The sequence below is a fragment of the Uranotaenia lowii genome, chromosome 2, assembly GCF_029784155.1.
Source record: "Uranotaenia lowii strain MFRU-FL chromosome 2, ASM2978415v1, whole genome shotgun sequence".
NCBI lineage: Eukaryota > Metazoa > Arthropoda > Insecta > Diptera > Culicidae > Uranotaenia > Uranotaenia lowii.
Window position 1 is genome coordinate 131811866 of NC_073692.1, and position 23797 is coordinate 131835662.

The 23797-nt window shown below is 37.3% G+C and overlaps 1 protein-coding gene across 5 annotated transcripts in view; it reads left to right on the plus strand.

The window, feature by feature from the left end:
* The window catches only part of LOC129749959 (locomotion-related protein Hikaru genki-like), a 114658-nt gene that overhangs the window by 86451 nt on the left and 4410 nt on the right, over window positions 1–23797 (plus strand). For 2 of the 5 annotated variants that reach the window (XM_055745110.1, XM_055745109.1), the window contains exons 5-11: window positions 14923–15123; window positions 15523–15860; window positions 16206–16368; window positions 16432–16605; window positions 16807–17004; window positions 17085–17228; window positions 23534–23743. In XM_055745110.1, the coding sequence (XP_055601085.1) occupies window positions 14923–15123; window positions 15523–15860; window positions 16206–16368; window positions 16432–16605; window positions 16807–17004; window positions 17085–17228; window positions 23534–23743 (1428 nt within the window). The remainder of the gene's footprint in view (window positions 1–14922; window positions 15124–15522; window positions 15861–16205; window positions 16369–16431; window positions 16606–16806; window positions 17005–17084; window positions 17229–23533; window positions 23744–23797) is intronic. The other 3 variants (XM_055745111.1, XM_055745112.1, XM_055745113.1) reach the window with 3 other exon arrangements.

Sequence of the window (23797 nt, forward strand, 5' to 3'; positions counted from 1 at the left end):
ACACCTTTTACATACTGTAAAGATACGTTACATTTATGGTTAAAATTTTACTACTGGCAATCAGAGAAAAAACGATTCGGTATTGAGAGAGCAGTTCCTTAGAAACCTTTGTATAGTTTGGTTGCTTCACTTTTGATCGAACATTGTGTTTGGAATATGTTCTCTCCGTTCTTCTAGATTCTACATCAACCAATAAGGTGGTAGGAGAGTTTATAAAAAAAGCTTTATGCTAGTGTGTACTTGTCCAAAGTGATAGTGATAAGACATTTCCAACCAGCTGGCTCTACTGGCAGAAAAATCTATAATTTCACAGAATGGTGATCAAATTTTCATCACAGAATCTGCGTCACAGAGCACAGAATTTTGGAAATATTCACAGATTTCACAGCTTTTTTCAATTTTGTACGTGTTTCCAAAACTATATTTTATCTGACAAAATATTATTTTTTATTTCTTTCTTTGTTTTGGAAAAATTTGATAAGATGGTTAATGATTATTGAATTTTCCAATGAAAATTAGCTTAGCTTAGCTTAGCTTGATTGACTACTCACATCCACCTTTAATCATTGAGTCCGAAATGCTTCTTCAACATTTTCTTTCGTATGAATATACCAATGCTAGATGGAATTATTTCTTTTAATGTTTTCATTATTTGGAAAATATCGTTATGAAAATAAATACATTTCGAACTCCAATATCGTAGGCGTGGCTCAGTAGAACGAGTTCCACATCGCCAATGGTTACTACTCCGTGATTGACCGAGGCCATCAGTTTTGTTCAGAGGTCAAATGAATAGAGCCTGGGATTGGCATCACATTCACAATGCTCAAACCTGATGCTCTCTCTTTTAACATCAATAACGGCGCCGGCCACGTCCTAGTAGTCAATGGATAGATTGGAAAATATAGAAAAGGATGAAAGATCAATCTTGTGCTTTAGGACCGAGGTCACCTCTGCATCCTAGCAAAATAATTTTGGTTTGGAGGTTTGGGTAAAAGGAGGTGATCGGGAGACACTTTTGACTAGTGTAATTAAAACTATTAAACCTATTCTTCAAAACTCCTACTATTGCCTAATGAAATTAGTTTATGACTTTTTCCCCAATAATATTTCCCATCTCAATTTTACTTTAAGCATCACTACTAAAACTTAATTTTAAAAAAAAATCTGCCTTTATTCTAAAAACTTAAAAAAAAAAATCTATTTCTCATTTAAAAGAAATAAAATGTATTGAATAAACAAGTTGAATACGTGTTTGACGAATTTTGAGATCTATCGCAAATCAATCACAAGTATTACTATACTTTACTGTTTTGATTGAAAAATAACAGAAACTTGAAAACTTGTGTAAAATTGACTGATTTCGCTCGTATTTACTGTCTCCAAAGTAAGTTAGTAAAATTTTTAATGTTTCAATTTGGGTAAAATTACACAGAAAATGATATATTCTTGGGAGGAAACCTAAAAACGAACCTTGAACTCTTTTGTTTGGAATATTCAAAAAAATTATAACTTATATAGGATTAAAATAAAAAAAGAAAGCAAAGTGTTTCTCTTAAACATCATTGCCCATTAAACGAGGTAATCCTTCCGGTTCATTTAAACCAAAGCAAAGTAATTAATTCGTAGTTTCACAAAAATTGAACACCAATTTGAGTTAGTTTTTCTTTTGAGTTCTAAACATAATATTTTTAAGAAAATCTCTATTTCCCTGGTATATAAAAAAGAATGACTAGTGAAAATATTCCAAAAATTCTGTGATTGTGATACTCATTAACATTATATTTTTAATTCATTTTTTTTTTAAATTGAATAAACGACAAGAATTTGAAAAGATCATCAATCAAATCTAAAGATGATAAAATATCTTAATTTCATAAAAATTATGAAACTATTATGCAAATTTTTTATGTGGCACAAATATTCATGAATATTTTTCAAATTGAAAGCATTGTTGTATTGAAACTAAATTTGCATCATATTAAAGGTAGAGAATAACGAAAATACTTAGCTTGAATATCTTCCAGAGACCAACGCACATGAATGGTCCTCCGAACGTTTCTTCCCCGCTTTGTGTGACCGGCCGACAACAATCAAGAAGTTTGGAGATTTTATATCGAGTAGCACCATCTGGATCACGCTCTGGTTATCCGAAGATTTCTTGATAGTTATTCGAATTTATAACTGTTTATGTTCACTTTTTATAACTATTTGACACAAATGAAATTTATTTTCGGCAACAGTATGGCACAATTTTCCCGTATGTTTGGATAACGTGCCGCTATTAAGCCTACCTCCATTCTGAACAGATACGAATCGAACCCATGCCTTAGGTGGTTCATGCTCCTAGTGTAAAAAAAAACTCCACATTCCGCCGTGCTGTCGCTAACCAATCATCATAAGCTAAAGTTTGGCTAATCAGAGGCCGTAGAGCGCAGAGAGATCTGGCGTGACCGACAGATGTTTCGGAGACTCGCAAACGCAAATTGGGCTTTTCCGACCAGGGTTTCGATGTCTTTCTTGGTACAACCATCAGGCGTTATCTTGCTGCCAAGATACTCGAAGCACTCACCTTTCTCAATCTGTTGCCCAGCTACCACGAAATTTGGAAGATTTTCTGTTTTGATTTCCGTGTACTTGTGCTTTCCGACATTGATTTTGAGATCTGCTGCCTTAGAGCCTGCGGTGAAGTTTACTCTGCATATCCAGATGTCTTTGTATAACGCTATCGTCTGCCAGGTCAATGTCGTTTAGTTGCTTTAGCAGTTACCGGGATTGAATGAAACAAGACACCGTCGTGCAGAACCTTGAAAGAAAATTTCTCGTACTGTGTTTCGATGAGATGTCGTCTTTGATCCACCCAGATGTTTTCACCAGCAGAAGAGGGTCCTGGATTTCGTTGATTTGTTCCACTATTATTCGTAGTATAGTGATGTGATCCACACATGATCGACCGGAACGTAAAGCTTAGATCTTTTAGAAATGGGACACTTTCTTTTGCTAATAGCTCGTTTACTAGTAATCGGACATTCAAAATTTTGGCAGGAATTTGTTGCCTGTAAAAAGAACTATCCGACCTATTTTTTTCAAAATTAAAAAATTACGCGTTTTTGAGATATTTACGATGCAAGTGAAAAAGGAAAAAAATAGTTTTGCACAGTTTCATTCAAAATCCATCATTTTCAAATTTATAGCTGACAAAACCGTTGATTATTCGAAGAATTACTGTATGTAAGTGGAGGAAAACTATGTAAATACTGTCAAAAATGTCCACAATGTTCAAATCAAGCATTGGAGTGAAGCATATGATCGGCAATTTCGGCTAAGGGTCATCAGAGAATCAAGTCTCATTCCAGCATTTTTAATTTTCAAAAAGCGAAAATCTAAGAGTAGATCGCTAAAATTTCCAAAAATTTTTTTCTCCGATAAGCTGAAAGTTTTGCCTGGTAATGAGTCATTCGAACCACACCTCAAACAATAAATTTTTGCTAGTTCCAGAGCTCGTAAGCTGTATAGCCGGTTCCGAGGCTATGGGACAGATGCTTTTTGATGAACGACAAAACTTTTGAAATACCCTATTTTAAACAAATTCCAGCGGTTTAGTCCCATACCATGTCTGCTCGTGGCAAAGTCCCGAGTATATTAAAGTATGTATTTGCTGGTTATTTTTTATGAAATATTATGATTTGCCAAGATTCTGCTCCTGTGGAAAGAAATAAAAATATTCAAAACGAAAACTATGGTTTTCGCTGTTTTTAAAAGCCTAAAAAGAGTAATCTTTTATGTACTCTTCGCAAACTACGATCTATACTAACCGATTATACTTTAAGTTTAATCTCATGATGGTTTTACTTCGTTATTGCCAGAGTTTGCCAGCAGAAATTCCATTAAAAACGCTCAAAAAGTGGCTCAAAAATAATCAGTTTTGTTCATTTCGAAACATCTGTATCCACTAAATTGCCCTCAGTTTCTTTTAAAAGAGAAGTATTGGTCCGAAAAATAGCGGAAATTGAAGGAAGAGGGTGTAGTGATCTAAAATACAGATTAGACGAAGTATAAATTTGAAAAACTGATCAATATCATGACTGAAAAAAGTGTGCGCTAGCCGATGGTAGGTACCAAGAATAAAGTAAGATTTATTCTTACACAAACCTTTAAATTTTTTTTTCAAATTTTTTCATGAATTATCATAAAATTACCTTCATTTCCTTCATAGAAAGTTTTCAGATCAAACGAAAGGTTTTTGAGATACACGCATTCGTAACTGTCCCATTTCTAAAAGAACTAAGCTTTAATCCAGCGTGTCGCCGTGTCAGTCAATCTTCTCCTGGATCCTGTTCAGGGTCACTTTGCAGAGTACTTTGAGGGTTGATCAAAGTTATGCCTCGCCAGTTACCGCACTCTGTCAGGTCTCCTTTTTTCAGAAACCTTTACGAGGATACCCTGCATCCAGTTAGCCGGGAATTTCGCAGTATCCCAAATATCAGCGAAAGGACGGTGCAACGTTTGTGTTGACAAGGCAGGGTCGGTTTTCAGTATTGCACCAGGGATGCACTCGATCGCAGACGCTTTGTTGGACTTCATGTTTTTGATTGCCGCTTTTATTTCAGCCAACGAGGGCGCTTCCGAGTTGACGCCATAAATACGACATACTGTTGGCGCTTCGAGCAGCGGGTTCTGTTGGCCATTGCTATTCGTGACTCGGAAGAGTTGTTAGAGTGCGAAGTCTATCGTTTGAGCTGATCTGTCAACAGCTGACCTGCTTCAGCAGTATTCTAAAATTAATCCTTGCGCCACTATGGCGGCAAAAAATATGTCATACAGTAATCGGATATCTCCAATGGCGGCGGTTCTATCTCCTTCTCCGGCTAGGGAGTTTGTCCAGGCTCTCTTGTCTCGTCTACAAGCTCGTTTAACTGCACTCTCCAGTTCCGCATATCGTAAGCAGGCGGCTGCTTTGGCTGATCCGGTACATGCCTGCTCAATTCCGACTTTCGCCTTTCTCCGATAATCGACTACATCCTCCAGGTTTCAATCCGATATCCATTCAATTCTTCTTCCACACACTTTACCGAGAGTACCATGGCTCGTTGTGATAAAGGCAAACGATTTCCTTAGCATTTTATAATTTTTGTCAATAGAGATCATACGGTCTCTCCCTTGCAAAAAAATTCAATCTGTTTATGGCATAGTAGAAGAGAATCAGAGTAGACGTTTGATGCTTTAAAGCAGGCATGTCAAACTGGGGGTTTGTGGGCCGCATGCGGCCCGCGGCCTTGGTCAATGCGGCCCGCGTTGCCCCGTCTTAAATTGTCACAAAAAAACTCCACTGATTTTTATGTAAAATATTACTGCAAAAAACTTAAAATGAATGCATCGTTTCAACTTAATGCAAATGTTTTTCGAAGTTTAAATTTCCTCTCAGAAAAACACGCATAACATTGTTGCTCTGAACCACAGTTTGAGCTGTAAGATTGTGTGTAAGCATTCATAGCGTAAACAACATACAGTGAGGGGCAAAATAAAGTGTCCAAATTATTTTTTTTCAATTTCTTTTATTTTTCTGGTTAAAATTCAACGAAAACACATCGTAATCATTTTTAAAATATTGTTTATTATGTTCTTTTCAATTTTTGTTAATGTTGCGCTGGAAAAAAAAGAAAGTTTTTCTGATAGATAAAAAACAGTTAATATAAAAAACAGGGGCAAAATAAAGTGTCCAGATCAGTACAGCTTCAAATAATTCAAACTGAAGGCAAACAAGAACGATTTAATAATGGGTATGGCCTCCTTCAGCCTTCAACACCTCCTGCAAGCGCTTCGGCACACTTTCAACAAGGTTGTGCAAGTGTTGTTGGTCGAGTTCCTCCCACGCATGCTCCAGGGCATCCAAATAAGTATTTTTAATTTGTCACACCAGTCTTATCAATCAGAGCATCGAGGATGGCCCACAGATTTTCGATGGGGTTCAGATCAGGACTTTGTGAAGGCCATTCAAGGGGTTTGATGTGGCAGGAACGGGAAAATGACGTCATCAGATTGGCCGTATGCTTCGGATCGTTATTCTGCTGTGAAACGAAGCGCTCTCCGAGGCCCGTCTTGATGAGTAACGTGATGGTGTGGGGGTGCTTTTCTTGGGGTGGGGTGGTAAAAATTTGGTAAAAATTGATGAAATCATGACAGCTGAGTCATATTGCAATGTCCTGCCGGAAAACCTCGAGGTATCCCTCATCAAGACGGGCCTCGGAGAGCGCTTCGTTTTACAGCAGAATAACGATCCGAAGCATACGGCCAATCTGATGACGTCATTTTCCCGTTCCTGCCACATCAAACCCCTTGAATGGCCTTCACAAAGCCCTGATGTGAACCCCATCGAAAATCTGTGGGCCATCCTCGATGCTCTGATTGATAAGACTGGTGTGACAAATAAAAGTACTTATTTTGATGCCCTGGAGCATGCGTGGGAGGAACTCGACCAACAACACTTGCACAACCTTGTTGAAAGTGTGCCGAAGCGCTTGCAGGAGGTGTTGAAGGCTGAAGGAGGCCATACCCATTATTAAATCGTTCTTGTTTGCCTTCAGTTTGAATTATTTGAAGCTGTACTGATCTGGACACTTTATTTTGCCCCTGTTTTTTTTTGGAATATTAACTGTTTTTTATCTATCAGAAAAACTTTCTTTTTTTTTTCAGCGCAACATTAACAAAAATTGAAAAGAACATAATAAACAATATTTTAAAAATGATTACGATGTGTTTTCGTTGAATTTTAACCAAAAAATAAAAGAAATTGAAAAAAAATAATTTGGACACTTTATTTTGCCCCTCACTGTATGTAAATATCTTCCAAGTATTTTGGTTCAATTATGTTTGTTTGACCAAAGGAACAACAGACATATTGCGATATTTTTTTTTAAATTGAGGATGTACGTAAGCGTGAATATCAACATTATTCATTGTAAAAAAGCACATCCTAAATAATCAAAAATTTTCCGTGATTAAATTTGTAGCTCTGAATAATTTTATTTCAGTGACCACTTGTCTAACGTTCAGTAAATTTTGCTGTTAGTGTGTTGGTTGTACCGGAATTGAACAAAAACATATCCCACCGCTGCACAGTGGTTCAAAATCAAAAAAAGTGGGAAAAAATTATTAAAAAGCTATTTTGTTAAAGATTATAGGCGAAAAGTTGGAAAAAATTATAAATTAGATTTTTTTTCAAAATTTGTTATTTTTTCAATAATTGCTAAAATGGGGTTTGAGCTTTATACTGAGAAATTGAATATTTTTCAATTAATTATGAATATTTTTGTAAAAATTAAGTATGGGCTCCTAAATTCTTATAGGTTGGTTGGACAAATATTAAAACTGATGTTTAAAGGTGAATTTGCATATGTATCGAAGCAAACAATGTTTGGTTTACTCTGTCTAAATACTTTAAATTTTGCATTTTTATACCAAACAGCGTTCCACTCAATGATATCGTATCCAAAATATAGCAAAAACTAGAAGCTGATTTTAAGATATGTTTTCGATGAGACTTTCACCTATCCAACGGTGTATAATTTACCACGGCGCAAGCTTTATTTTTGCTTCCGAAAAATAAATAGGGTAAATCGAAAAAAAATTATTATCTAATTTTGGGTTTTCAATCAAGCAAAACTTTATTAGTTCATGATATTAAAGAACTTTTTTTATCTCCAAACTGTGAATAAGATTACAATACATCACTTCGGTATAAACATTTATAAATTTTTAAAGATTTATATGCTTTTTTAAGTTGTTTTGGGCTGAGAATAAAAAATCCTATTTTTAATTCTTGTGTTAAAGTTGCCGTTCATGTTTGATTCATAGAAGGTGTGTAAAAGGTCCTAAAAAATATCTGAATACATCATAACGTTCCTAGAATATTGAAGATTCGATTCCAATACAAAAAATTTGGTTGTTGCTGACTTGAAAAATTGGCTTTTTTCCGGCTTTTTGGGGATTTGAACCACTTTGCGCTGGAGTCTTCTAACTGTCTCAAACCTATCTGAATACGTGAGTATAAACAGCATACATTTTTAATAACACTAATTAACAATATTTTTAATAAGTAAGTTGAGAGTCATTTTTAGTACCATATCGTTCACTAAATTAAAAAAAATCCGATGATGATGATGATGATTAGAGCAGTTTTTGAAATACTGTTAAATGAAAAAAATAATTGTGTTTTTTTTAATATCTTCAGCTACTGTTCATAAAATTATCTCTTTCTCTAATCTGACCAATAAACTGCTCTTTGCAGATATTTTTTTGACTTCTATACGGATTCGATTTTAAATTTGAAACTTGACGTCAATAAATAAAGTTCAGTTTTTCGTGAACAATTGCTATCACATCATATGAGGCCCTCAGAACCGGTAAAGGTGCGCAAAAGCTGCTTTCTAGATAGCACGCTTCAAAGTTTCTTTGTTGTGCGATTTTCCATATACTTTTTGGGAAGTTGTATTGTTTGTCCGTTCAAAAAAGTATGAAGATAACATTGTAAAAATCGCCAATTTTCGACAAGTTTGGAAAACATTGGACATTAATTCGATTGTGTTCCCTACTACAAAGAAGTACGCTGGCTTTCCTATCACAAAATATTAAAAAGATTATTTTTGCTACGAGAGGAAATAATATTATTTTTGGAAATGAAAGGTGAACCTATTGAACATTTTCAAGCAGACGACTGGTTTCAGGACTTGGCATTTGCCGTTGATCTCATTGGCCACCTACAAGATTTGAACTTAAAACTTCAAGGAAAAGAAAAAAATATCATAACTGCATGTTATGATGATTGTTTACAAAAAACTTTCAAGCGAAGTTACGGTTATGGATCAACCAAATTTCCAAAGAAACTCTTAGTTGAGTTACGGAAATTTGTTGCCAGAATGCTAGCTATGTTTGCAAGTACCTATGTATGTGGGCAGTTTTTTACCATAATCAAAGCTACAATAACTCCTCATCTTTCGAGATTATCTATATATATACTAGCTGATCCCATACGAACTCCGTTTCGCTTTCAACTTGGAATATGTCATGAACAGTTTCTATGAAAGTCATTTGCAAAGCAACGATCACTTCGTCTGTCGTCTGCTACTAAATATGAAATTAGGAATCAAAAACCACGTGTATAAATTTCGACTAAATCATTGCATAACAACGCAATATCTGAAATCGATTGCCCTTCCCTCAAAACTCCCGTGTGCAAATTTTCAAAGCAATCCATTGTATAATAACGTCAATATTGCTATAAATAGTGAAAAATTAATTTATATGGACGACCCCTTTCGTCTACCCCTGGCAAAATATTTGACATCTGAGATCGATTGTCCGTCCCTGAAAACTACCGTGTGGAAATTTTCATCCCAATCCGATGTACAATAACGTCGATATTGCAAAAATATTGAAAGGTTTATATGGACGACCCCCTTTGCCGGCCCCTTAAACTGAATTGAATACCTGAAATCAATTGCTCATCTCTCAAAACCCTCGTGTACCAATTTTCGTCTGAATCCGATGTATAATAACGACAATATTGCATCAACAGTGAATAGTTAACATAGACGACCCCTTTGGCCGACCTCTGATTTTAATTTGGATAAGTGAAATCAGTTATTTGTCCCTTATAACTCCTATGTGCAAATTTTCATCCCAATCCGATGTATAAAACGACAATATCACTAAGATACTGAAAATTTAATATGGACGACCCCTTTTGCCGGCCCCTTACAATAAATTGGATACCTCAAATCGATTGCACGTCACTCAAAACTATCGTGTACCAATTTTCATCTGAATACGATGTATAATAACGTCAATATCGCAAAAACAGCGAACAGTTAATATGGACGACCCCTTTGGCTGTCCCCTTACACAAAATTTGACACCTGAAATCGATTGGACGTCTTTCAACACACTCATGTGCAAATTTTCAACACAATCCGACGAAAAATAACGTCAATATCGTTAAAACAATATTTGTCTTGTATGGACGACCCCCTTCAGAAGGGGTCATCCAAAAATCTGAAAACAAATTTCATCCTTCCTGGTCCTAATGAGTATCCATGCCAAATTTCAGCTCTCTAGCTCTTCAGACGGATGAGTCTATAGAGGACAAACAAACAAACAAACAAACAAACATACAGAAATTGCTTTTTATATATATAGACTAGCTGATCCCATACGAACTCCGTTTCGCTTTCAACTTGGAATATGTCATGAATAGTTTGTCAATTGCGAGGCATTTTCCAGATACACTTCCGAATTCATTGTTAAGTAATTATTGCAAAAAAAATTGGACGATCACTTTTTCTGTCGTCTGCTACTAAATTTGAAATCAGGGATCAATTGACCGTCCAGAAAACCCCCCGTGTATTAATTTCAACTTGATCGTTGCATAACAATTATTTTCGGTGTCCTTTTATAAAATCTTTGATATCTGAAATCGATTAACTGTCCCTCAAAACAGCCGTGTGCAAATTTTCAAAGCAATCCATTGCATAATAACGTTAATATTGCTAGAAACAGTGAAAAAATAATTTATATGGACGACCCCTCTTGTCGACCTCTGGCAAAATATTTGACATATGAAATCGATTGCCCGTCCCTGAAAACTACTGTGTGCAAATTTTCATCCCAATCCGATATATAATAACGACAATATCGTAAAAATATTGAAAGGTTAATATGGACGACCCCCTTTGCCGGCCTCTTACACTAAATTTAATACCTGAAATCGATTGACCGTCCCTCAAAACTATCATGTACCAATTTTCATCTGTTAAAAAGTCATAAATAAAATTAATAAATAATAATAATTTTCATCTGAATCCAATGTAATAAATATCACATTAACAGTGAAGAGTTAATATGAACGACCCCTTTGGCCGACCCCTTACTTTAATTTGGATAAATGAAATCAATTATTTGTCCCTAATAACTCCTATGTGCAAGTTTTCATCCAAATCCGATGTATAACAACGTCATAATCACTAAGTTATTGAAAAGTTAATATGGACGACCCCTTTTGCCGGCCCCTTACACTGAATTTGATAGCTCAAATCGATTGTACGTGACTCAAAACTATCGTGTACCAATTTTCATCTGAATACGATGTCTAATAACGTCAATATCGCGAAAACAGCGATCAGTTCATATGGATGACCCCTTTGGCCGACCCCTTACAAAAAATTTGACACCTGAAATCGATTTCTCGTCTTTGAAAACACTCATGTGCAAATTTTCAACACAATCCGACGAAAAAAAACGTCAATATCGCGAAAACAATATTTGTCTTGTATGGACGACCCGCTTCAGAAGGGGTCATCCGAAAATCTGAAAACATTTTTCATCATTCCTAGTCCTAATGAGCATCCATGCCAAATTTCAGACCTCTAGCTCTAAAGACGACTGAGCCTATAGAGGACAAACAAACAAACAAACAAACAAACAAACAAACATACAGAAATTGCTTTTTATATCTATATATATAAAAAGCAATTTCTGTATGTTTGTTTGTTTGTTTGTTTGTTTGTTTGTTTGTTTGTTTGTTTGTCCTCTATAGGCTTAGTCGTCTTTAGAGCTAGAGGTCTGAAATTTGGCATGGATGCTCATTAGGACTAGGAATGATGAAAAATGTTTTCAGATTTTCGGATGACCCCTTCTGAAGCGGGTCGTCCATACAAGACAAATATTGTTTTCGCGATATTGACGTTTTTTTTCGTCGGATTGTGTTGAAAATTTGCACATGAGTGTTTTCAAAGACGAGAAATCGATTTCAGGTGTCAAATTTTGTGTAAGGGGTCGGCCAAAGGGGTCATCCATATGAACTGATCGCTGTTTTCGCGATATTGACGTTATTATACATCGTATTCAGATGAAAATTGGTACACGATAGTTTTGAGTCACGTACAATCGATTTGAGCTATCAAATTCAGTGTAAGGGGCCGGCAAAAGGGGTCGTCCATATTAACTTTTCAATAACTTAGTGATTATGACGTTGTTATACATCGGATTTGGATGAAAACTTGCACATAGGAGTTATTAGGGACAAATAATTGATTTCATTTATCCAAATTAAAGTAAGGGGTCGGCCAAAGGGGTCGTTCATATTAACTCTTCACTGTTAATGTGATATTTATTACATTGGATTCAGATGAAAATTATTATTATTATTTATTAATTTTATTTATGACTTTTTAACAGATGAAAATTGGTACATGATAGTTTTGAGGGACGGTCAATCGATTTCAGGTATTAAATTTAGTGTAAGAGGCCGGCAAAGGGGGTCGTCCATATTAACCTTTCAATATTTTTGCGATATTGTCGTTATTATATATCGGATTGGGATGAAAATTTGCACACAGTAGTTTTCAGGGACGGGCAATCGATTTCATATGTCAAATATTTTGCCAGAGGTCGACAAGAGGGGTCGTCCATATAAATTATTTTTTCACTGTTTCTAGCAATATTAACGTTATTATGCAATGGATTGCTTTGAAAATTTGCACACGGCTGTTTTGAGGGACAGTTAATCGATTTCAGATATCAAAGATTTTATAAAAGGATACCGAAAATAATTGTTATGCAACGATCAAGTTGAAATTAATACACGGGGGGTTTTCTGGACGGTCAATTGATCCCTGATTTCAAATTTAGTAGCAGACGACAGAAAAAGTGATCGTCCAATTTTTTTTGCAATAATTACTTAACAATGAATTCGGAAGTGTATCTGGAAAATGCCTCGCAATTGACAAACTATTCATGACATATTCCAAGTTGAAAGCGAAACGGAGTTCGTATGGGATCAGCTAGTATATAGATAAAAAGCAATTTCTGTATGTTTGTTTGTTTGTTTGTCCTCTATAGACTCAGCCGTCTTAAGAGTTGGAGATCTGAAATTTGGCATGGATGTTCATTAGGACCAGGAAAGATGAAAAATGTTTTCAGATTCTCGGATGACCCCTTCTGAAGGGGGTCGTCCATACAAGACAAATCTTGTTTTCGCGATATTGACGTTATGTTTCGTCGGATTGTGTTGAAAATTTGCACATCAGTGTTTTGAAATACGAGGAATCGATTTCAAGTGTCAAATTTTGTGTAAGGGGTCAGCGAAAGGGGTCGTCCATATCAACTATTTAATATTTTTGCGATATTGGCGTTATTATTCATCAGATTTTGATGAAAGTTTGCACATGAATGTTTTGAAGAACGAGTAATCGATTCCAGGTGTTAAATTTAGGAACAGGGGTGGGACAAAGGGGTCGTCCATATCAACTGTTAAAAGTTTTTTGCGATATTGGCGTTATTATACATTGGACTGAGATGAAAATTGATTCACGATAGTTTTGAGTGACAACCAATCAATTTCAGTTATGAAATGCAGTGTAAGGGGCCGCCAAAATAGGTCGTCCATATAACTTTTCAAATTTTTAGTGATATTGACGTTATTATACATAGGATTTGTATGAAAATTTGAACATAGGAGTTATGAGAGACGAACAATTGATTCCACTTATCCAAATTAGAGTTAGAGGTTTGTTCAAAGGGGTCGTCCATATATACTTCATTGTTTTTATAATATTAACGTTATTATACATCGGATTCAGATGAAAATTTATACACGAGAGTTTTGAGGGACTGCAATCGATTTCAGGTGTCAAATTTTATCCCAGGGGTCGACGAAAGGGGTCATCAATATTAATTAATTTTCTACTTTTTTATGATATTTACGTTATTATGCAATGGATTGGGTAGAAAATTTGCACATGGGAGTTTTGAGGGAAGGACAATTGATTTCAGACATCAGAGATTGAACAGAGGTCACTGAAAGGAATTTAATTATTTGGCAATAATTGCGTTGTTATGCAACGATCATGTCACAGTTTATACACGAGGGTTGAGACGGTCCATTAATTTCTGATTTCAATATTTGTATCGACCGACACGAAAGGGGGTCCACAATATGAACGGTTGAATTTGTTTTTGCAATAACTGATAAATATGTTTTTGTAATAATTTAGTGAGTTTTTATCACACCGAGACAAAAATTCATACACGGGGGTTTTCCTGTTTTCAAATTTAGTTGCACACGACATAAAAAGTAATCGTCCAACATTTTTGCAATTGTTGCTTAACAATAAATTTGGAAATGCTTCTGGAAAATGCTTGGCAATTCACTTTCATACAAACTGCTAATGACATATTCCAAGTTGAATGCGAAACGGAGTTCGTATGGGATCAGCTAGTCTGATATAAATTTATCATCAGTAATGAAAGTGTCAGTGACAAATAAACTTCAACCTGATATTTATAAACTAGTATCTCAAAAAAGATGTCAAGTATCAGGACAATAGATATAATGCATTATAATATAAGAATGTTAAACATTAAAATCTTTAATAAAAATTTAACGCAAAATTTATTTCCAAGTTTACTGATAACTATATTCCATTGTATTGTATCTAATCTCCGCGAAACTAATATGTTATGTTTTCTAAATGATTTTGGCTGCGGCCCTCTACGTCATAGAAATTTTTTAATGCACACCCAAACGAGTTTGACATGCCTGCTTTAAAGTTTATCTTGACGCCTTGGTAAGGTCTTTGTAGGTAGTTCGCATATTGAATTTCTCATCTTACTGACACTCCAGAACCTAAAGCAATTACGACCTATTCAGATAATAAAAATGTGTTTTCATATTTGCCTTGGAATGAAATTCCGAGGTTTTTTTCCAATATATTCAACAAAAATGGGTTTTCAAAACAAGAACGAATTGATCATAGCTCATCAAAAAGCTTCTATCAAGTTCCGGCGCCACTAAGAAGTAGTAGTTAAACGTACACACCAGGTTGATCACAGAAACACTCAAACCTAGCAAACAACTCGAATCTATAGATAACTCGGAAACGGACCATTCGGACCAGGGACCTCACGATGAAGCTGTCCCGATCAACGAAACCGATCAGCCTTCCGGGAGCAACAAATCCCTAGTATCTCGGGTGAAGCGTAAGTCTGGTAAGGCCACCGGTGCTCTGAGCCGACCGAAAGGTGGCAGCGATAGTGGCAGTAAGAGTATCAGTCGAAACGCCAACAAAGGTGAGCGGTGTGTTTCTAACCTTTAAGCAGTTTTCTTTTCATCCAGTTTTGTCCTTTGCTCTCATGATATATCGAACATTCATTTAATTTTTGGCTAAACTGCAAAAACTGTAGCTCGTTTAATGCCTTGCTTTTTGAAAATTTACGCAAAATTTATCAGCAATATTGCTTATCTAGAACTATTGATCATCTCCAGAAAAAAAACCCACATGCTCACATCAATAGAAACAATAGTTCTAGTTCACGAGTTAACCGACATTAGTCAATCACAGGCGTGCATCGCTTAGCACTCTCATATCAACTCCCAAAGTTTGCAGCATCCATTCGCTTAGGCTTGCGTGATCGCTTCCGATGGGATTTTTGGATACGCTTTAAGTTTCAACCAGTTTACCTTTGTAGGTCAATACGACGAGGACGGAGGTTACGTTCCACCGCTGCCGGACTCTCACGAGAGCGTCGACGAGAAGGAAGAGAGTGAGGAGATCGAGGAAAGTCCGGAGCTGCACCAGTTCCGGGAGGTATCCGAGGTTCGCTTTCCGGGAGAGGTAGGGCCTCTGGGGGGTCATCGGTTGTGCAAGATCCAATGCATCAAGGGCCACTGGATTGGACCGCTATGCGCAATGAACGAACACGAGGTGGACGAGCATGGACAGCTGAAATTTGAACCCCTGTACAAACGCTGTGTGGTAGATCACATTCCGCCCCATTTGCTGTTGAGCTACAAGAACGTTTCCGTGGTAAGTAGTTTGAGTTAGGGTGGTGATTTCCATAGAGACGTGATACTCGGTTTTATAGCTATCATCATTAAAAAACATACGTTAAAAATTAACTTGATACAGTACCATCTATTGCGCCGTTTAAAAGTTAGAAATAAACTTTCGAAGAGCCCAGTTTTCGAAAAGGCTTAATCGTGTATGCACTCATAAATATTTAAACCAATGTCCCAGTAAAGTGGACGGCTTAAATTTATTGCAAGATTATTGCAATTAGAGTTACTTTTGACTGGGGAAAATTTAACTTCCTTTATGTTTGCACAATCGAGGCAGTCAAAATAACTAAGCCTTTTGGTCCGTCTATTTCAGACGCTCGGATGGGATCTTCCTCATGGCCATACACTGCAGGCAAGATGTCGCGATTTAGGGCTCTACAAACTGCTAGGCGAAACGAAGGTCCTGTGTTCCAACGGCCTATGGGCCCCAAAAATGCCATCTTGTGTGCCAACTACCCTCTTAACCAATTATTCAGGTGAATCATACACAATATCTTAAAGAGCCTATTTCACAAAGAAGTTTTTGTTTTTAATTGTAGATGATAGTCCCCCATCGATTCGGATCAAAGTCGGAGTAGGATCTGCTGCGTACGAACCATCGGGTGTGTTAGCTGTTCTGCCAACCAGCACCATTCATCTGGATTGTATGTACCCGAGACGTCGAGGATCCCCTGAATGGACCTGGACCGGATGGTTCCGACAGTACTTAACCGGTACGAAATACATTCGTAGCTCCAAGCTTTATCCACATTATCCAATCGGAATCCCCATCAGAAAAAGTCTTATTTCATCATTCTGCTTTGCGTTTATCAAATTAAGCAGAAATTCTGACAGTAGTTCCCTCTTTTCCCGGTTTATCAATATCTTAACCTCTTGCATTGAAAACGTGTTCCTTAAAAACAAACCATACGTAGAATTCCCCTGGCAGGAAATCACCGTTAATCAATACAACCCCATTCCGGATTATTTCCATGTAGGTTGGTCGGCGGTTCCGGAGGAAAAAGCCTCCCGCTATCGGCTCACTATCAAGGACATCCAAAGCCAGGACTCGGGCACCTACACCTGTGCCTCACCACGGGGTCTCACCAACAGCATTGTGATTATTGTTGCAGGTGCTGAACCAATGATATTGAATTGATGTTTTTTTTTATGATTACGCAATAACTTAAATTTTCGTTTTTTCTTGTTACAGTATCGCAGTGTACATCTTTACTGGAACCGAAACCGCCACTGTCTTTGAGGTTGGAAGGAATAAAACTTGGTCAACGGGCTCTATATCGTTGCCCCCTAGGATACACCTTACAGGGAACGGCCAATGCCACTTGTCTAGCATCAGGTAAGCAAGCATAAGATTTGATTAGAATCTGAGCTGTTTTGAACATCAGTTTTACTCTGAATTCATAGCCTGACTTTACTACAGGCTATTTCATACAACAGTTGATTTTCGCCGTGTGATTTTTACGGTTCAATTTAAAATTTTGTGTATCGTGAGCTCCAGTTTTCATAATTTTCCTTGAAAATGAGAAGCATTTCCCTGAAAACAGCAATAATATCGCGCACAATTGGTGTACTATTATTTGGAAGAGGGAGAGGAAATCAGCTTCGTGGACAAACTAGGTCCGGTGGACAAAACTTTGGACCCGAAAGTCATGCGTGTCTACGTTTATTAGAAGACGGCCTCAGTGCGGGATGTGGCCAATAAACTGGAATTCCCTCTCATCACTGTCACTCGTGCTAAGTTAAGATGAGGTCTAGAGAAATACATATAAGAAGCAGTAGAAGCCGAAACGGGGTCAAAAACAAGCTGCTTCCGTCAAAACAAGAGCTCGTAAATTATATTATAGACTACTGTGTGGAAAATCGGCGTGTGTTATCATCGATGACGAAACCTATTGAAAGTTTGATAACAAAACGCTTCCGAGTGTACAGTAATACACATTTCGGGATGGCCAAAGTTTTAACTAGACCGAGATATCAATTTTTACGAAAAATTCGGTAAAAAGGCAATGGTGTGATAGGCCATATGTGAGTTTAGCATGCTTTCCGAGCCGTTTATGACCACTAACACTGATAACGTCCGAGAATTCCTTAGCCGTCGGCCCATGATCTGCAAGATCGTTTTGGCCGGATTTGGCGTCTGTTCACTACTCAAAGAACACGTGTAACATTACTTGCTGCCGGAACTAAATTAGCTGCAGATTGCATAAACGAAATAATCGTGCATCATATTGGGATTGGGCCTGCTAAAAAGAATAAAGCTTGCTCTTTACTCTTACACAGATTTCCATAAGAATGACAGCTAATCGGAGTAAAATTGGAGTGAAGGCCATTGCTCTCTCTGTTTAACACATGAGAAATCGTATACCGGGATTGCGAGCGGGCCCATCGCCTATAAAATCTACCGTTAAAACTAAACCACACTGATGAACCGCTAAAATCAACCACGACATGCACATTTGCCATGGAACGAACTGTCAAAATCACTTCCGCTACAAAATAAGATTGTCTCAGCCTGTGAAAATTAACCATTAAAGCCGGTTCTTCGTTTGTGGCCTAAACGCTTAGATCAAGCCTGGTTTCAATATCGGGAGACACAAATCGGCCTTAACAGAGACACCACTGATTGCCGGAACACTAGACAGAAAGCGTGTCCTGACTGAATCTCATTTCATGACCACAAGCAAGTCGGGCGAACGCACAAATCACAAAAGATTCAGTCCAGGTTCCGTAATCCAAACATTCATCGCAGTAACCATTCGTCTACATACGGTCTCAGATTGGCCAAAAACATGGACAGGCTTGAGAAAGATTACCACATACCGTACATAGTTGAATACCATCATACAGTGAAACATTCCACTGAAATAACACTTTCGAGGCATCAGGAAAAGGCGATCAGAAAAGGCATTCGTTTCCCAGCAAGGAACCTATCGACTCAAGCCAGTTTCGCTGAATCTAGAAGCAAGAAAAGAAAGGTCCTCATCAGAGGGCCTTTCATAATATATGCTGGCTGCATTAGGGAACGCCTGGAAGTCGGCAACAAATTGTTGATCCCCAAACTGAGGGAGAATATCAGTGCGCGGAAAGTGGAAAAGACGACAATAACATAGGAGCATGATCGTTGTATTATTGTGAATAGAAGCAAGTCCAAGTTAGTTACCCATTCGACAGCGTTTTCTAATAGGATTTAAAACGCTCCAAGGAAGTCTTGCATGTTTCGAAAGGAGGTTCAATTAGTGTGAGTGTAATCGCTTGAAGCAGGGCCGGATTAAGCCATCGGGGGGCCCGGGGCAATTTTTCTCGGGGGGCCTCTATAATTCGATTTTTTTTTCAAATGCTACCCAGAAAATACAAAACCTTTTGAACGTGCAAAAAAACTGTAGATGAGTCCAGTATACTATCTTCAAATAGTCATGTTGTCTGCGTAGAAAAAAATTTCTGGTGTCTTCGAATAAAAATTGTTAATCAATCATGTGCAAACATTGCGGAAGAGTTTAGAAATTTCTTAGAAATGAAAACTCTGATTTAAGCTCCATATTGATAAATTTAATTCTCATTTTTTAATACCCTTATCACCAACTAAAATTCTCTAATTTAAAAAAAATGACCGGATAGATATTTTAAATGATTTTCATATTATCATCGATTGTTTGGTTTGTGCTTATTCGAGAAATATTTACTGAAGATTTGAAACATAGAAAACAAAATTTAAAAAAAAAACAAACAAAATAATTAAATCAACATTCCATTGAGATACAGATATAAGAGTTTAAAAATTCAAAACTTTAAATAAGTTATATTCAGAACCAAAATTCAGCGTCTCAAATCTAAATCATAATTTCAAATCAAGGTTTGAGAAACAAAATATTAATTAATTAAAAAATAGATACAAAGTTCCAATCAGAGCAAAAGCAGAAATTACACCAAATGTGAATTTCAATTCTATGTATTTGAAACACAAAAACAAATCTTTTCATGAAATGTTTTTGAATATGACTCATCAGATAGTATTTTTTTCCTCAAATTGTTATTTTAAATGTGACGAAAGTTTCATTCGATGCCCTAAACAGGCTTGGCCAAAGTCATCGTCATGAGGCGTGAAGCTGTGACTGTGAAGCCTCTTGGTCCGTCAAACTCAATTGACTGTTCCTTAACGACCAGTCACTTCGTTTGTCAGTCATTCATTCCCCAGTCATTTGAAGCTAAAAGAATGACCTAGTCAAGCAATCGCATTCAAACGACCGGTGACGAAAAAGAAACGCATTTATTATTATTATTGCTCCTGCCAGCAAGCCGAAGACGACCGAAGACGAAAAAGAAAAGAATTTATTATTATCGTTGCTTCTGCCAGCAAGCCCGTTTTCGGTTTTTTATTGCTATTGTTGCTCTCTGCCAGCAAGTCGTTCAATTAGTTGCATCAGCCGTCAGCAGCCGATCGAAGTGTGAAGAGATTTGCCAGTCACTATCAGGAGAAATTTTGACCTTGTGTAGGAGCTTCGCCAGTCGATGATGGAGAAATGTTGATTGTTGTCGTGCTTTATCCGTCATGCGAGTAGTGAGGCTCCGTCAATTGAGAACAGTGCCAGTCGTTTGATAAAACAAAACTAGTCGAGTCAAGCGTGACGGGCGAAATTTACCATCACTGGCCCTAAAAGCCAAAGGGGAATTAGTGCATAAATGATCGGTTGAAAAAAAATTGAGAATGAAGATTAAATGTTTAAAACACAGAATCAGTTATCATTGAAAAAAATCAGATAAAGAATCCACATGAGTTTAGTACCTTAAACAAAGATCCTGAATTATCAAAATTCAGAAAAATTATGAAACTGAACTTCAGTAACTGAAGAAAAAACACAAGACTTGAAAATCCGAATGAATTGAATCTGGAAAAACATAAGGTTAAGATCATAGAAATATTCATTTTAAGAAAATCACTCAATGATACTAAATAACAACTCAACTATCAGGACGTATTTATGATAATTTGGAAAATGATATGCTGAAATCAGGATATTCTCTTCAGTAAATGATAAAATTTTGGTTGAATCAGTTGAAAATGTTCTGCTATTTTAATGCAGTAAACCAAAACTTGGAACTTTAACGTAATAACAAACATTATTGTTGTGCAAGACGTTTGAATGTGATGAAAATGAGGAGATGTTTTTTCTTTATTTTACCTGTTCTGTACAGAATGTCGTAACTGATACGTTTTGATAAAAAATGAAAATTTGAGGTGTTTTAACTCATATTATTCTTAATTTTTTTTTCGAATTTGGTTTTGTCCAGAAGATTTTGATATTCTCAGCTCGCAAAATGTGGGAGAGCTCCTTCATTGCTTACTCTAGGGGGGCCCTTAACTTTTTTAAGACAAAAACTAATCTAGATATTATTTCACGGGGCTCTTTAGTTTTCATATTTCAAGTTTTCATTCCGATTTTCTAGTTTTGATTTCTTTTCATGGATTTGTAGTAGTATGATTAAAATAATTTTGAAACTTTTTTTTTTCTCTCGGGGGGCCCCCCCTGAGCCGGGGGGCCCGGGGCAATTGCCCCTTTTGCCCCCCCTTTAATCCGGCCTTGGCTTGAAGGCAAACTGTGACGACGCCGACGCTGAGGTTGTTTTGAAAACAAGACCAGCAAGGATTGAGGAAATTACCCAAGACAGTATTGGTGCTGATTCGAGGCAGGAAGTGTATGTGCCCTCAAGCGCAGCAGTATACTAAATTCCATGGAAACAGAATACATGCATGTGTAAAACGAATGAAGGAGTCCGGGGCCCCGTCGAGCATCAGCTGTTTTGGCGGATTTGTTTACAGCGGCACTCAGTAGATATGTAGGTGCGACTATACATGTAAGTGAACGTTAGCTTATCGTAGCCATAGAGTATTAAAAAAGAGTGGCTTGTGATATAGCTCAGTTGGCAAGTCTCCTGAGCCGATGTCCGCGAGTTCGAGCCCAAGAGTAAACTTAAGAATAATATTATTCGAGTTGAATTCAATCATTATTATTATTTTGATCAATAATCCTTGATCGAGGATCTTGGGGACTGACTGGCGGTCAATTGGTTGCGTTAATGACACAAAATAAAGGGGTAAAATAGAAGTGGTAACATACGATGGCTTGGTATTAATCCAAAAAAGTCCAGATTGCACCGAAGATTTGCGCTCTTATCAAATCGTATTTGAGAAAACATGTGAAGCCTGCAGATTCTATCGAAAACTTCGCAAAAGACTGGAAAAGTGGCCAAAAGCTCAACTATTTGAGGGGTGGGGAAGGTTTGGGTAATATTCGGTCTCGAATATTAGACCTGAGGAAAACTCGGTACATAACCAGGCCACGTAAACTATTGAGTTGGATATTCCTTTCAGAATCGTTGAAATCTCCCGTTAGAAAAACGAAAAAGAAAGGTGCACCATTTACACCGAACATCAGCTTCGAGAAACGAAAAATCCCATTCCCCGGCAGAAAGGACTTAAGTTCTCTAGATTTCTTATTCAGCTGTAAACGGTATCTAGAACAAGAATTTTTCAATCTATTTGAAGTCGGCCTTCACATATGTTTCGTCGTCCATGATGCAGCATTCAACTTTTGTCAGCATGTTGAGGTACAACTTCCTGGCACTGGATTTGGCGGACTTGTTCTGCTTCTCATCGTGATTCGGGCCTTTTGTACCTTGAACGTTCTAAGCCCAGCCTTAGTTTTGGCCTTCTGGACAAAACTTCGACTTAGGTGCAGCATCTTTGCCACATCCCGAACGAAGGCGTTCAGGTTTCGGTTGAAGGTTCCAACTACGCGGTTGTTATTTTTGGTGTTGTGCGGAATACTTTTTCCTTCACTTCTGGGCTTCCGATCGGTGGTCAATCGTTCCTCGAACCGCTTAATCACTCGTGAGACCGTGGAATTCACGATTCTCAACATTTTAGCCATGGAATGATGTGAGAGATCCTTGTTTTCGCGATGAATGCGCAAAATTTTATCCCGCACGAACAGCTTTTGACTCCATTTCCGTGAGTTTTAATCACAGGACTTTAAAACTGTAAACAATGTAAACAACGTAAACAATGCACTTTGATCTAAATCCACTAAAATTTTCATTTAATTCTATCCAACGGTTAAAAAGTGAGATTAATTTCATAGTGTGGACAATTCATCGTGGACACCCTCAAGGACAACAGAAATTCCTTGCCATCTGGAAAAAAATCGCTCATAAGTCCAGTCCACAAAAAAGGTGACAAACAAGATGTTCTTTATTAGAGAGGTGTCACATCGCTAGCTGCATGTTTAAAGGTATTGGAGAAGATCGTCAACGACAGGTACGTTAGGTATAAAATTCTTAACAGTTTTGATATGAGAAGTGCAGCTACGACCTTGTTCTCTTTATTTTCTCTACTTTTCCTGCAATCCAATAATGGGCATGTCTCAATCAAATAAACCGTTGCCATGAGAAAATCTCGTCCGTATACGCTGGATAAGCTCAAGCTTAAGTAAACTTCTGAAGCATCAGACAATTCATAAATGAGTCAATAGTAGAAGAACCTCTTCGGATATGTTAAGTTCATATATTTTCAAATAGTCGATTGACCTTAAGCACAGCTACGGTCACATTATTAATTCTATTGATACCTAATTTTATTGTTTCTAGGAAACTGGTCCTCTCCATCCCCGAATTGTCACCCGATCCAATGTCCGCCGCTGTTCCTGGAGGATCCGCACCTCAGTTTGGTGGAGCTGAACACTTCGGCCTGGGGCCGGGCCGTATTCCGATGCGCCTGGGGCTATCGACTCAGCGGTCCACCCGGGCTAGAATGCGAACCGAATGGCCGGTGGAGTGGACCCATCCCCAGATGTCGCGGTATGATATTTGTGTTATTGTTGTGTCATGTAAGGTTCTATTTTTTGGGTTTTC